Source organism: Phaenicophaeus curvirostris, chromosome 1 (assembly GCF_032191515.1).
Source record: "Phaenicophaeus curvirostris isolate KB17595 chromosome 1, BPBGC_Pcur_1.0, whole genome shotgun sequence".
In the NCBI taxonomy this organism is placed as follows: Eukaryota; Metazoa; Chordata; class Aves; order Cuculiformes; family Cuculidae; genus Phaenicophaeus; species Phaenicophaeus curvirostris.
Window position 1 is genome coordinate 184,162,633 of NC_091392.1, and position 15,802 is coordinate 184,178,434.

The 15,802-nt window shown below is 34.8% G+C and overlaps 1 protein-coding gene across 10 annotated transcripts in view; it reads right to left on the reverse strand.

Moving 5' to 3' along the window:
• NBEA (neurobeachin) overlaps positions 1-15,802 on the reverse strand; it is a 499,111-nt gene that overhangs the window by 279,883 nt on the left and 203,426 nt on the right. For 9 of the 10 annotated variants that reach the window (XM_069882400.1, XM_069882331.1, XM_069882372.1 and 6 more), the window contains 2 exons: positions 12,507-12,945; positions 2,406-2,560 (listed from right to left, as the gene is read on the reverse strand). In XM_069882400.1, coding sequence (XP_069738501.1) covers positions 2,406-2,560; positions 12,507-12,945 — 594 coding nt within the window. The remainder of the gene's footprint in view (positions 1-2,405; positions 2,561-12,506; positions 12,946-15,802) is intronic. The other variant, XM_069882340.1, reaches the window with a different exon arrangement.

Consider the following 15,802-nt stretch of genomic DNA (forward strand, 5'->3'; position numbering starts at 1 on the left):
AGACTAGGAACTGATTTAGTTGGCTATTTTAATAATGAAACTGGGAGGTGAATTGTGGCTTATACTGTGGGTTCTGACTTGGACTAAGTAGGAACTGGAAATGTATCCAAGAACACCAACAAGGAAACACAAAAGATGTAAGGTAGGCTATCCCTCCCAGCCTAGGATTATTCAGAGTAATTAAGCTGGGAATAGGGCAGCTGGAAAAAGATTAAGGCTTTATATATATGTATGTGTATGTGCATGTGTGCGCATTTATATTATTTTTATATTATTTATATTCATATACACATAGGTAATAGTCTTATTGCTTCTTCCATCTTCCTTCCAAAGTCAAATTTTCTTCCATTAAGGTTGTTGTCTAAAAATGCAGTTGCTAAACCGTTTAATCAGCTAGGTTCCCAGAAGAGAAGGTCAAACAGTTCTAGAACTACTGGATTAACACAGAAGTGAGAATCAGAATACGAATTACAGAAATCTAATCTAAAACCTATTAAACCAGTTTCTTACATAAAGAGGCAAAGGAATAAAACCTATCACCCAAAAAATACATTCAAAGCACTCAAAGGATTTCAGTAACACACATCTCATTACATTGTGACAGCGACATTGACTACAACAGTGATGGCAGATGGAATGTAAACATCGACTGCAATCCATGAATAACTGAAAAAAGTACCTTTCACAGAAGTCCAGCATAGAATATAATTCAAAGATAAAACTGTATTTCTACAGTATCTGTGCCATACTGTAAAAACAACTGTAAATAGGTTTGGGGGGACATCTAGTGTTTCTGAAAAACTGTTTACTGTTTCTTTTTTACCATAGGAAAAAAAAAAAAAGGTGCTGTTCAATGAAATTCTATATACTGTTTCAAAATCATTAATTACATAGATAATTTCACAGACGAGAAGTATATAAACCAGAAAGTATCTGGATGCTTCATGTATATATCTCAGTACACATATTGTTCTAATTAAAAATGATGCTTGCTGAAATTCCATTGAATTAATACTTTTCCTTTCATCAAGCTAACCAATAGACTAAGACACAAACCCAGCTGCATTAAAAAAAAAGCGAAGCTATAAGAGTTATCAAAAAAAGCAGCCTTTAGTCCACAGTGAATGTACCATGGTGTCTGCAATACTGTCCTCTACTAAGAACAGTATCAGGGAAATGACTGATTTTTAAATGCAATTACTTACAAAGAAGAGCTACTACATTCCAGCCAAAACAGTTCAGATCTTTGATCAGTGAAAAGACTGAAAAGCTTACACTAGTCAGTATCATTTGGAAAACAAGGTTTCCAACGCAGGATTTTTTTTTTGCATAACATAAGAGTACCTAAAAGGAAATCCGTTCAAGATTATTAGAAGTAGCTATGCAAATGGAACTGTTCATAGAAGTGATAACATTATTCAGAGCATTCATTCCTCCCATCTGCCTCAGGATAATTAGATTTTAAGATTTTTTTTTATCCTTAGAAAAATCAAAGTTCTATTACCAGGTATTAAAGGTAATCTGCAAAAGGAAAGAAAAAAAAATGAGTGTGTCTTCATATCATTCCATGAAGCAGAAGGATGCCAAAAGCTTCCCCCTCTGTTTTATGCAACCCCAGGGAGATTTCCATTTTCTCAACCCTTGACTGAAGCTGTGATATCCATGAAGAGAGCTCTTCTCTCAAGTGCTTTTGCTTAGTTTAGAAAGAAAACAGACCATAGCTAGACATTGCAAAGGAGTTAAAGTAAATATCAGTTGCTCTCAGTAAGGATTCATTTCTGAATAGAAACCACAGTCTCCACGTTTAACAGGCTCCTTCATGATGGACAATCCTATTATTACTATTATAAAGAACTAAAAAAGAAGATCTTGTCCTCCTTGTATAGGTTACAATAAACAACTAGTTATAAGACATGACTACAGTTAAATTAGGTAGGTTCTTATTGAATAACCTTTCAAAAATCATAGCACAGTAATTGTCTAAAATATTAACCCCACACAATCCATGATATATTTATTAAGCAACTAGTTGCCTTTATTTTCTTTGGTGCATAAAAACAGATTAATTGGTATATACCAATCATACAAACATACTCTACTGAAAAGCACTGGAGAAGTTAGCTCATTTCAATTCTAGACTACAGTTATAAACCAGTAATTTATTCTGGCTGTTAATTCACTTATTTAAGACTGCGCAAGTCCGCTGCGCACTACCAAAATTTTAAACATTCACCAAGAGAAAACACTGGCTGTAGCAAAGGTGAAGATTTACTCTTTCTAGGTTTTTAGAATTACAAAAACAGCAACAAAAAGATGATTAAAAAACAAAACACCACTAAAAATAACAAAACAAAAAAAAACAAACAAGAAAAAATGAGGGTCACAAAAATATTTAAGGACAATACCTGTTGTATTAATCATACTTTTTGGTGTAGCTCCTGTTGCAGCAAATATATTTGGTGTACTACCCGGTGGCAGCCCACTTCCAGCTGTGGCAGCTCCAACTGTGGTAACAGCCAGACTGCCTGGAGGGGGTTTCTTCACTGGTACAACCACACTTCTGTGGAAGAAGAAATGGCAGATTACTAAAACTGCACAATGGTGTCGGCAAGGGTTTATGACAGGATTATGCTGTGCTATAATGCTGTTGCTCAGGAACAAACAATAATGTCAATTTTTTAACCTTTCTGAAACAGAGGAAGACTATGTTAATGGACCTTACCACAGTTGATTAGAGGGTTAACAGCACTAGTTGATGTTTTTTGCATTCTGAACCACTAACCTGAAACATGTATTATTAGAAAGCTAATTCTAATTCTAATTCTGATAGGTATCCTTCCATTTAGATTAGAAAGTGAGTTCACACAATATAATATCTATTGATTAAAACATGTGGCCCTAAAATAATTGCTTTTGTCTGTAGTTAATAATGTCTTGCAATTCTTGCTGATATTAAGTGTTTACATAACAGAAGCTAAAGGTGAATAAGCCCAGGTGTACATGGACAGACTTATCTCCTTTGTAATACCATGAAATTTCAAAATTATTAGTTCATATCTACATAAAAAGATCTCTAGTTCAATTAATATTTCAATCAAATACTTGAGTTCTGGGTGTTCAGAAGTATCGAGTAATTACTCAAGAGCAGAGCCCTTGTACCGCCATAGAAACACAAGAAGAAATTAGGACTTGCACCTTAAGCAGAAGCATCTTCTGATTCTATTATTGTCATAAAAAAAACTAGTATCATCGAAGATATCTATAGCATCTATGTGGAAAACTGCAACAGAAAGGCTAAGACTATTAAGAATGAAGAACGAATGGGAATATTTGGGTGCAGAAGGAAAAGAAGGAAAGAAACACCAAAGAAAAGGTATCTTAGACTGACAATGCTGATAGCACATAGATTAGCAGGTCATCAAGACCACATGCAAGTGTGCAGTTTCACAAGATAATCAGATCTTGGAGACAAAACCAGCTCCATAACGATAAAAATCCCCCAAGATATCCAACTCAAAGCAGCTGCCAGCCTATGAAGAACCCAGGAGAAGTGAGGAAGACTTGGCAGCTGGTGTCCCATGCTCTCCATGGCATTGTAGCAGATCCTGGACCTAACATCTGGACACAAGCATGGTGAGTACTCAGCCGCTGGACAGATTCCTTAAACACACACACTCATTCTAGTGCTGGCAAATGTGAGACTGTGAGTGAGTGAGTGAGAGAGAGAAAGAGAGATCTGCTTTGGTTTTGGTTTCTTTTTAAGGAAAATATATTTTTTTCCTCCTATAATGTCTGGTATTGGTATCTGCTAAATTGCTGACACAAATGTTGCAAAAGCATTTCCAATTTTCCTGATACTTTTCCAAAGAAGACAAAGCTAAATCCAACGTCTTTCTCCTTATCTTCACACAGCTCAGTAGTCTCTCAGAGTATCCAAAAAATCACCTGATTTTCCATAGCAAAGAGCACATATGTCAACTTAATTCCTCAGACATAAAGTACTGGCCTCCTATAAAGGCAATGACACTTCTCCTAGGAACGTAGTTTGAGACTGAAAGTCATCTTCTATAGGAAGAAAGGATAATCCTGCCCAGATCCCACAAATTCTAATGCTCTACATATGGTTGGCATTCTTTGTAGGTCTGAGTCAGGACATTAAGACAGATCAGGTGTTATTAAATTACAAATTATCAAGAAACATCAAGAAAAACCTGTCTAATGAAAGAATAGGCAAAAGTCAGTGAGATATCATCATCTCAGACTAAAAGAAAATGCAGCTTTCTGACATGTCATACATGTTGACCTTGTCAAAATGTCTCATTCCTACTGATAAAACAGAATACAGTGAGTGAATACAGAATGACATCCAGGTGGAGACTAAAAAACTATACAAACAACACAACAGAGCGGTCAAAAACATGCAAAACAATCAGAGGAAAGGCAGAACAAGAAAGATGAAAAAGGGTGACTGACTGCTTTGAAGTAAAAAAAACCGCTTCTTTTTACCAATCAGAACAGTTCTTTCACGGAGGAAGAGAAATCTACAGACTATAAGAAAAGGTTATATACAATTCTGTAATTTCCTTTTAGGCCTTGTTTTATGCAATGTATTTCAGACTTCCTAAATGTTTCAGACTGGTCCACATTTTTCTGTATCATGCCATCGTGGTCCCACATGATCCCTAATGATGTAGTCAACAAAGGCTTAGTAAAAATTGGCTATAGCAACTGACTTTATTTCTCTGTTCATTGGGTGGTCTACAATTCTAAAAATAATTTTGACTACTAATCACTATTCTGTTGTTCTATAAGTCTCCTTTTCAAATAATAAATACAAGCCTGAATTCATTGTAACTTATATCATGTTTAAAATGAGCGTTGTTGATTCAACCTGCACAGCACTTCTGCATTTCTGTTTCATTGAATAACCTCAGCAAATGGCTACAGGATTCTTCTGGTTTCTCATAATTTGCATGAAATTACTAGATAGAAAATAATGCCACTCACATGTTGGACTGCAAAAAGAGAAAATGGAAATTAAAAACCCCTCCAACTTTGTCAAATTACCATTCCTTAAAAATTTAGCTAGCCAGTGCTAGTGACAAGCAAATCAGGTTATGAAGCACTGTATTTTCCTTATGTACCTCTCTTCCATTTTAAAATCTAGAGGCCTTGCAACTTAACCACTCTGGTAAATCAAGAGGTCAGAGATAAGCCCCCAACACTGCATGTCTTGTGCTACCGCCAATTAAATTAGAACTACTTTACACACTTCTAGGATATGTGAAAACTCTTAAGGTTGACTTAATAGTCTTGCTCCTCCCTTCCTCCCCCATGGCAGCAGAAAGCATGAGGATTTTCAAGTGCTCTTCAAAAAGCAGTACAGAAACCAAGGCATATTTTTACAGAAGCGCCCTATGTTAAACTTCTGACAGATGCTTCAGAAGACACCAGAGCAGAAAATGTGGGACAGTGACTGCTTTATCATATGTCACCTTGTTCTTACAGTTAGATTAATTTAATCTCTGAAAACAAAACTTTGTATTTCTTCTCTGAAAGTTATTAATATTTTCCGTACCTATGTACATGTCCAGTCTTTTATGAAACATGTATACTGCTGATCACCTGCTGTTCTTTCTGATTTCAGCCCCAGATTGTAATTCGTGTTTGTAAGAAGTGATAGCTAGTATGAACAAACAACATAGTTTGAATTCTACTTTAGACAATCTTCTGTTAGGCTGATTGATTAAGGTAAGATTCATTTGAAATCAGGGAAGAAAGACATTACTCAGAGCCAACAGCCACAGAGAAGAAAAACTGGATCTAAAAAATGTAAGTTACACTGAAGAGATGGAAGGCTCACAGAAATATATTACCTTTGAGACTAAAGAAATAACACCTTTGTGCTGAATTTCCAGTTATTATGGATTCTTTCACTCATTTGATACTATGGATTCATCAAATCACCCGAATTATGTACATAAAATGATCCTAATGTACTAAGCAAAAATGACTTGTTTCAAATAGAAGAAAGCAAATCATCTCAGGTGTGGTTTTAGGACAACAACATGAAGGTCACTGATCCCTGATCTCAGATTGAGCAGGTGAGGGAGTATTTATCCCCAGTGAAATTCCCAGTCACTAGTACTTCCTTTGCATTCAGGATAAATTAGCCAAGGCATCTAAAATGATCTAAAACATTGACAAGAAACAAGGAAAAACTGTAAGAGATTAAAAAGCTAACTATCAAGAAAGATTAATGGTCTTGTCTGAACAGAGAAATTAGAAATACTGTAAATTTAATGAGATTGAAGAATGTGAATAGAATATAAGTGAAAATGCCAAATATTAAATACCAAAACCATAATCAAATAAATATAAAAATAAAGGCACAAAAGTATGAGTTATAGATTGGGGATGAGCAAGGAACCTAATCCTGTATCTATGATGTAAAAAAAAAAATTTATAAAGCAAGAGCTAAAAAGCAGCAGTCCTGCAAAAGCCAATACAGCTTTAATAATGAATTTACAGAGGGCTGTAAGAGGTAATAAAGCAAGGCAAGTATCCAGTAACATTTCTAGCAGTACATCCGGCAAAGCATATTAAAAAGTTCAGTGATGCTGGTTTCTCTTGATAAAACATACACAGAACTTCAGTTGAGATACAGCTACAGTTCCATGTATATGAATATGAAAACATGCCCATCACACAGGTCAGAAGAAGAGTTTTCAAAGAGATATCTGTGAACAGATTGCTAAAAAATGGACAAAGGGGATTATGATTACAGCTTGATGAAAAAAATGGTGGGTTAATATGCCTAACTTTGGTTAACCTGAACCTACTCATAAATTTAAGATGAATTATTCTAAATAAACATTTGAGGTGGAGGTGTCCCTGATTTTATTTAGCCAATGAGCGACTAAGGCACTCTGGCAATACAGACAATCCAATTTCAGCTCCCTTCAGCTCCAGTCTAATGATCTGAAATCATATCTTTCATTCTCTGGAGATGATAAGATATTCTAGAGAGAGGACCTCTGAAGTTCACAAAGATAAGAAAATTATTGAGATTGAACTGGAGCCCCAGATGAGTCACTTTATCCCACATTACTGAGTAGTTTTTTTCATTCACACGTTCACAACTACTCTGCTACCTAATGTAATGGGGAATACAATGACTAAGTGCTGTCTGCACCTGTAACTGTCCTTTCTTGATTCACAGGAAAGGTGCTCTATTTTCTCCAATTATTTTTTCATATGAACTTTAAAAGGATCCTTGGGAGAAGACTAAAATGTAATTATTCATAACTCTAACTTCTCAGGAAACTCAAATCTATTTTCAGCAATCACCTCTGGAGAATCTAATGACCCTAATGGGAATATAATTTCCTAATTCAGCTGTTTTATTTAAACGACTGCGTAGACCAGTGCATATCAATGACCTCCCAAAGGTGGGCAATAATACAACAGATAAATATTGAACCTCTCTATATGAGCCTTCAGTGCATCTTCTCTTGCAGAAGATAAAAAGAAAAAAAGAAAAGCTTATTCTAGTAAAACGCATAGATACTCCAAGTAGTCCTTCTAAATACAGCCTATACACATAAAACATAGATTTTTATCTAAACATACTTTTTTAAGACCTTCCTTCTCTGTACTAACTGGCAGGATGTGTATCATCCCTGACTGGATTTCACAAGATTTTCACCTTTTCTAGCATATAGATACCTATAAAACTGGTCCCAAGGACCTTCTCTGGGGGAGGAGGAAAAAAAAAACCCAGATCCTAGACTAAAATACTTCAAAAGTCTGTCCTTCAAAATATGCTTGTAAAGATTCATGCAAACCATAATATTCCAATTTATGAAGTGATGATGGATTAAAAGAGAATAAGGTATTTAATAGTAGCAAAGAACTGATCTCATTTCCAGTAACTCAAGATTTTCTGCTTATAGAAGCATGGTTCCTATTGAATTAATGCTCCTAAACACAGAAAATATATGCAAATTACCTCACTTTGAAAAAATAATAGATGAGATACAAAACCAAGAGCACTCTTAATTTCAACAATAGCAAAACTCTCTACTAGAAAAAAACATACAGTGGAACAAATGGAAGCTTTAGAACGCAGTACTGGGTAGAATCACAAATTCTCAAAAGTTAATGGTTTAGGTTGCATCTAGTGGGACAAATGCAAATTGACAAAAAAAGCCCAGAAACAAGAAATCCCCAAGCCCTAAAAATCAATAACAGTGGCTGATTTTTTTTCAGAAAAAAAGATGAGAAGGCAAAAAAGGAATTATTGGTGAGTTATGCTCCATTACTTGCATATCTAGATGAAATAACCCTTGTGTTTTCTTCTAAAAATGTCATCCTGGATGCCATTTTCAAGGAATTCAGTCTGACGTTAAAAGACATGTCATAACTTTGAGGATACAGGCTCCAGTGTCCCAGAAATCTGTTTATATAGCTCATAATGTAATTACAGCTACCTTAAGACAGATGAGGCAGAAGGCAGCGATATATTGAAAACTAATTGAAAAATGCAGTTGTCCAGAAGCACTTGTGGGGAAGAGGTCTCTGAAAAGCTGCTCAAAGCTTCAGAGTTTGATGTGAAATTTTTGATGTTGTCACTCTCAATCTATTGAAGAGCTGACAGACAATCAAACCCGTCTGGCGGGCTGGCAGCTCATTTTGCTGGCAGGTGGCAAACAATTAGACACACCAATTTGTGCCTCCTGATGACATTAAAGCATGAAACTAAGTTGTATGCAGGGCCTAGTGATTTGTGTGAAAGCATTTCAAAAATAATACTCTTTACCGTGGCAACTCATTTCAGACTGCCACCTCCCATTACAGCTTTGAGCGGTGAAGACGACAGACTTGAGTTACATGCGGTGCAAGGCCGCTTCTGTTCAATCCGTCATCAGCGCCCCCCGAGACCTCAATCCCCTCCTTTCATCAATATCACCTCATCATTTACATTCAATAGTACTTGAACTGCTGCATACATTAACTACACACAAGTCCTATTTGGTAAAACATGTTGGACACATTTTCTGCTTTTATATTTCATTTATAACTGCACAAATTCTATGGAAAAATACACCGTAGCCTATTACACAATGACTCTTATGAACATATTGGCAATGTACAATTAAAACTACATGCAGAGCAGAACACGCCATATTAAATGATAAAATAAAATTGCTAACTTCAGTTCTATTTACACAAGTATGCTTCATGTGGCATTTACCCCCATGTAAGGTTGTAGTTAAAGAAATGCCTTGAAAACAACAAAGAAACTGTTATTTTTCTAGTGATTATTTATTATCTCCACTCTTTTTTTACAAGTTGGTCAGCCATCCAAATGCAAAAATAAAAGAAAATCAGTCTAGCCTCCCAATGACTAAGAATATCTTTTGATTAAAGTGAAAAATACATTTCTCTAACCTTGATTTGCTTATAAATATGGAATCACTCTGTACATTTTTTAAAAACTGAAACAAATAAAACCTGACAAAACAATACACTCCATTGCTCATGTTTCTCCCCAGAGAGAGTAAACATGACCAACAGTCACATTGCTCAGTGAAGTACCAAAAGCTGCATAAACTAGAGCAACAGAAGATCCTATAGAAATATGGTCCACAGACATAGCACTAGCTTTTAAAAAATATGCATGGAAAAGCATGGAAAAACAATTGCACTGTGATGGGTTTTTTCAGTTTTTCAATGATGAATGAAATACTACAGGCAACACAAAATGTTTATAAACCACAACAAGCTAAAAGTCATGTTGCTTTCACAATATTTTAATTAATTCTAATATTAATTCAATATGCTCATCAAGGTTTTTCCCTATTGACCTTCATTTCAATCCCCATGAAAAGTTATAGGGTCAGGAACTCAATCTGCTTCTCCTTTGTAATTTGAAAAAGAAAAGCAACAACGTCACCCACCTCTTGCCTCCAAAGACTGTCACAGTGGTCAAGTAAGTATTTGAAAATCATGGGCAAAGTACACAGAAAAGTGTTTGCCTGACCATTGGTCATCATTCAGTAACGCAGCTACGAGGTGCAACCAGCCTCTTGAGGTCTTCTGGGCAAAGCATATTATTATTTTTAGTGAAATGCCCACAGTTAGTAAAACTCATTGTAGGTAAGAATTTAACACTTCCTGATGTGCTGGGGCCCATCTGAACCTGCCAGTTTTGGTTGTATTAAAAAGCATAACCTGCCTCACTCACCAAAATCAAATTGCAGGATGATCTATTGAAATAAACAAAATATCCCAACAAAATTGGTACAAATTAGTCTTCTTTTGCTTAAACTTCAACCATTCAATCTTCAGCAAAAGAAGTGGTAAACAATGCCAAGAACAGACATGGTACAACACACACTACCAAGCTACAAATATAGCTGTACACTTTGTACAGTAAATTATAGAATCATAAATTGGTCAGCAGGGTATCAGGTCAGAGAAAAAACATACCACAAAAACCCTCTGGGCTCCTAAGTAAATTGAATAAGTTTGAAGTGTCTATCAAAATCCATAAGCTCTAGATATAAAACATGTCTCAAATAATTTCATAATATCATATTAGCAACCACTAATAATGATGTTCAAAACGTCCAGGCAGTCATATCGCTGCAAGAAGAATCTAATGTAGGTGCTAACGCTGAATACAGGTTATAGCCAACCAATTGCAGCCTGTTAGAGATTTTAAAGTTTGGGGTTTTTTTTTATAAAACTATATTTTAGAAATGCAGAATAAAACTCACCTCTTCAGTCACCATTATGTTGTTCCCTCTACCAACAACAAAGACATCTCATGAAGTGATATGCTCTATTTCAATTTCGGTGTCTAGCATTTTGTGAATCAATCATAACCTTCTGAATGAAGAATTTTTCTTAATTGTCCAAGGTAGAAACCTAGCTGATAAGGTTCAACTAAAACAACCTTTTGGTGATTACAGCTAGGTGCCATTAATTCTACACACAGCACAATTTTCTGTACTGCTTAAGGTATAGGAATGAATTCGGGAAGATAGTGCTTCACAGGGCACTAAGTAAAAATTCCTAACCATATAAGAAAAAAAATATTTTTCACTTCACTTTGAAATCACTCTAAAATCAAAATATGCAGACCGATGAACAAAAAAAATATCCTTTTAATAAAACAGTTGCTAAATGAGCTTTTCTCTGAAATAGATTTAGGACCTAAAATATTATTAGAGCAGCGTATGTTCATTGTTTCTAGAGCACATTTCACATTTCCTCTCTTGATCCAATCTTCTTTGTTACCACAGATAACATCTGATTCTTTACTGAATTATTTCAGAAAAGCAGCCTCCATATTAATATATATATATATATACAAAAAATCACTAGATTTTCTATGGAATACCTAATGTAAAGGTGCTCTTTCATTTTAATCCTACAATTCTCATCTATCTTCTTGCACATTACACTGAAAATACTGATTGCATATTGTTTTTCTTAACACTTTAATAAAGGCATTTGACATTTTTGCAGGTTTTCTGTAAATGCAAATAGATTTTTATAATAAATCACAAAATAGCCATTTTCTTATTTTATTTTTTCTTTCCTCCATCTACATGATGACCTAACACATTTCTACAACTTTGCTTAAAATTTTGAGACATGGCTTTGTCGTATCTCTGAGTTAAGTCTTTATTCCATTTTTTACTTTTTTAGAACATTTTTACGAAGATACCACAGGGTTCTTGTCATACTGGAAAATCAGCATGGCAACATCCACAGGCATAAGAATTAGCTCTTTGCACAGGTTAAGACTGAGCCCATAATGGAATAGGCTACCCTTCTTCTGGAAGGATGCTGTCTGTTGCACATTTTATCACAACTTCTGTTCAACAATGTTCAAGATTACTGAGATGGACTGGACATTTAAAGAAAAGTATATTCATTAAAAGCTGCAGCCTAAAAAAGGAAACAAAGGACTCTTCGTGGAAGTGTTCAGCAGTTTATTTTTAAATACTAACTTTTGAGAGCATTTTGGCTTTTAAAGATCTAAAAGAAAAGTGGTTTCCACCATGACCATGCAAACAATTTGCCATGGTTAAAGCATTCCAGAAACAGAAAACAGTGCAATGATGGATTCAATTAAGATTTAAGCCTTTAAAAGAATTTTTGACTGAATTTCTGCACAGTTTGTCTGTTCTATATCAGCAATTACCCCTCCTCTTCCTCATTAAAATGCTGTTTTAAAGGAAAAAAAGATTTTATTGCAAGAATATTTCTTTACAACAGGCTTGTTTTCGAAGTAGCTTGTAGAGTTTTATTTGCTGCTGACAGAGAAAACCAAGGTCAATTACCTTTGTCTATACTATACAGTCGGTTTTGGTAACAATGCAGCTGCTTTTTAATATACTGTAATACAAACCAATAGAAGAGTAACTAAAAAAAAAATCCTTCAAATTTCTGAATAACATCAATATAAAATAATGAATCCAACCATATACCTGTCAAATGAGTGAAACTGCATGGGAAGAATAGCATGAGCTTCTCTCTTCAGTGCAGGATCTGGATAAGGGATCGGATCTGGACCACATTCTGCAATTTCAACAGGGGCTGCCACAAGACTTTTCAGTATTTCTTTGACATTGATGCCTTTACTTTGGCTGATACTGGATATTGATGATGCTGGTTTCAAGATTTCACTGGGGCTTTCTGTTAAGCTCTCCTGAGATTTCTTCACTTCTGAAGACAGAGTAGACAAGAGCTCACTCATAGCATCAGGGCCTGTGCTGGTCTCCAAGTCTGTCCCATTCAAAATGTTTGGCATCTGTTCATCTCCTATTCCAGAATCTGTATGAGGAATAGAGCTTTCCAGCTGAATATCTTCAACTGGTGTTGGTGTTTCTTTATCTTTGATATTTTCTGGAAATACAGTTGGTGTCTCTGTAGTGAAATAGAGATTATGAACAATATTTATAACTTAGTTTGATTTTTTTACTCCTAAAAATATGATCATAAGTTTTTACAAGACAGAAATTAAGTGTCAGAAAATCCACAAATCTTAGTAGTTTGCACCTTAAAAACTCATTCTATATACAAAACATTTTACTTTCAATAGCTGTTTGCCATATATAAAGGCCTGGAAGAAGGCGCCCAGAGTTGCATTATGCAAGCTCAGTGACGTTTAGAGATAACAACTCACTACTCACACTATAATCAAACAGCACAATACTGCCAGAAAAAAAGAACACTAAAATTATAACCTATTAGCTTCATATCTGTGTGATCTGTTTGACTGCTGGAAGAGAAATATGCAATCAGTTACGCTTTAGGATTACTATAAAATTTATTCTTTTCATTGCTGTCAACAAATATTAAGCTTTCATTCAAAAGAAAACTGCTAGACCTTTTGTTTACTTTATCTTTGTTTACAATTTGTATTATACACATTTTCACACACATAACATTAAACTGAGTACAGATTTATTTACACATGTACAAAAAAAGAAGTGTCATTATTCACTCCTTAGATAACTTTTCCATCCCCACAAAAGGTAAAATTTTGTAATCCTTTCTGTCAAATGTTAGGAAAAAAATAAACACAGCTTTATAGAGATGAGCAAGTGAAATCTGTTAAGGTTGGAACATTTCCAGTTCTGCAACATCTTGTAACTGAGTAAAGTGTACCTCTATTAATTCCTTAAGTGAAATGAACACAACAACTTCACTAAATAAGAATAATTTCCTATGCTCAGTAAAAAATTAGCTAGAGTTGTGAACAACTTCCATATTCATAGTTTTGTTTACATTTCTTAGAGCAACAGACTGTGTCTATTTTTAATAACAAAAAGCTTGCACTCAAATTGATATTTTAATTTATTTTCAAACTATCTTATTTTCATCTGATCATTTGCCTTGATTATAAAATTTAGTTGGCCCATGTATGAATTAGGAGCACATTTTGGGTTGGTTGGTTGGTTTTGCTTTTGTTTTTTGGTTCTGATATAGCAGTTTAGATATGGGAAATATTTATAACATACCTACATGAAGCTCTGCCCTTCTGCCTATTCCAAACCAAATGTCCTCTCTTAACTTACTACCATCTGCTTGATACAGTCAGGTGTAAAATATCTACATATTTACCACATAAGCATAAGTGTGAACATATGCATGTGCACATAAAACAATCTATATGAGGTTACTTATGTGTTTATTATGTATTTATGAAGTCATGGTAATGTAAAACTTTTCATGTGTACAACCAAATAGATATTGATGAACATAAGAGGCTTTTAAAAATACAAAGCAGAATAACCCATTATAATGAGCATTGTTTTCTGCCATAAATGCTGAAGCTACTTCCTTCTTTTTCTCCTAAGTGCCTTAAACACATCTTATCAAACATGCATGAGCCTTGCTTTGTGAAACAGGAAGTAGAAACTGGATTTATGAGTTGTGTAAAATGCACTTAGCATCTGCCAAGTCAGGAAGTAAAAAAAAATCCATATCTACTTAGTACTGCCTATATTAGGCACAGAAGGACATCTGATCCACAGAATGATACAAAGGCAACACTTCTCACTTGAAGGGAAGAGTAGGACTAGATTGCCAGTCAAGCAGATTGTTGCCCTTGTAATGTCTGGCAAGTAAAATAGCATAAGGTTCCACTCTTAGCTAAAAGAAAAGAGGACACTGAAAAAGAAGACAATCCACTACATGATAAAGTTAGAGTAACCTAACATCAATTTTCATTGTCAACAATGCTTAACACAAAACTAAAGACAGTAAAGCTAATGGAAATGTGGTTGTGGAAATTCAAATACCTTAACTAAACCAGAAGAAAGATTTTAATGTATTAAAATAATGGGAACGCACTCACTCCAAGCCAATTTTGAAAGAAATAGTCTCTGAAATTACTGGTCTAGTAGCAAGTACTTTTGCTAAACAGGTAAGTGGACATAGCAACACATGTCTGGAAAATACCACTCGTTTTTTTTCTTCAGAAAAAGATAACAAGTTATCTGGACAACTACAAGCCTTCAACAGTAAGTGAGATTTCAGGATTTATTTTGGAGTAAAGAATAGTAATGAAATGAGACTGATTACAAAATGCCTTTGCTAAAAGAGCTTTTAAAAAATTTATTGCTCAAAAAAAATAAGGACAAACGCAGTAAAATTCAGTAAAGCTGGGGTTGTTACAACAGATAATAATTTAGTCAAGGGAACATAGAAATTCATAGAAGGTAGGAAGTGAAACTGGCTAAGAAGTAGCCATCAAATAGTTTTCAAAGAAAAAAAATCAGACTGAGGAAAACTACTATGGGAGTTATCTCTTTTAAAACTTTAAGATTACAGGTGAAAAAGTAAAAACACTGGTGAAATTTGCCAATGACAAAGTTACAAGGTACAATTGATGCACAGAAGGATGATTATAAGAAGGAATTATGACAGAACTGCAAATTACATATAACAGTGAAAAGCTATGCATCCAGTGACTGACACAAAGGTTCCCATTATTATTGGAATTCACCAGCTGGAAATGACTGCAGTGAAGGATCTCTATATATCTCACTCTGTAATTATTCTATTACCAATACAACACTGCTATGGAAAAGATAACTATGATTCCAAACTTTTCTGAAGGAATAGCCCCTGCAAGAGATAAGTATTAAAAGCATTAGAGAAGGCATTGATAGAGCTCATTATGTGTACACTGTTATATGTAAGGAAGATGGAAGTGCCCACCATCCACAGTGATTGTGCAGAAAAAAATGAATTTGGCTGTTTCTGTCTAGCCAAA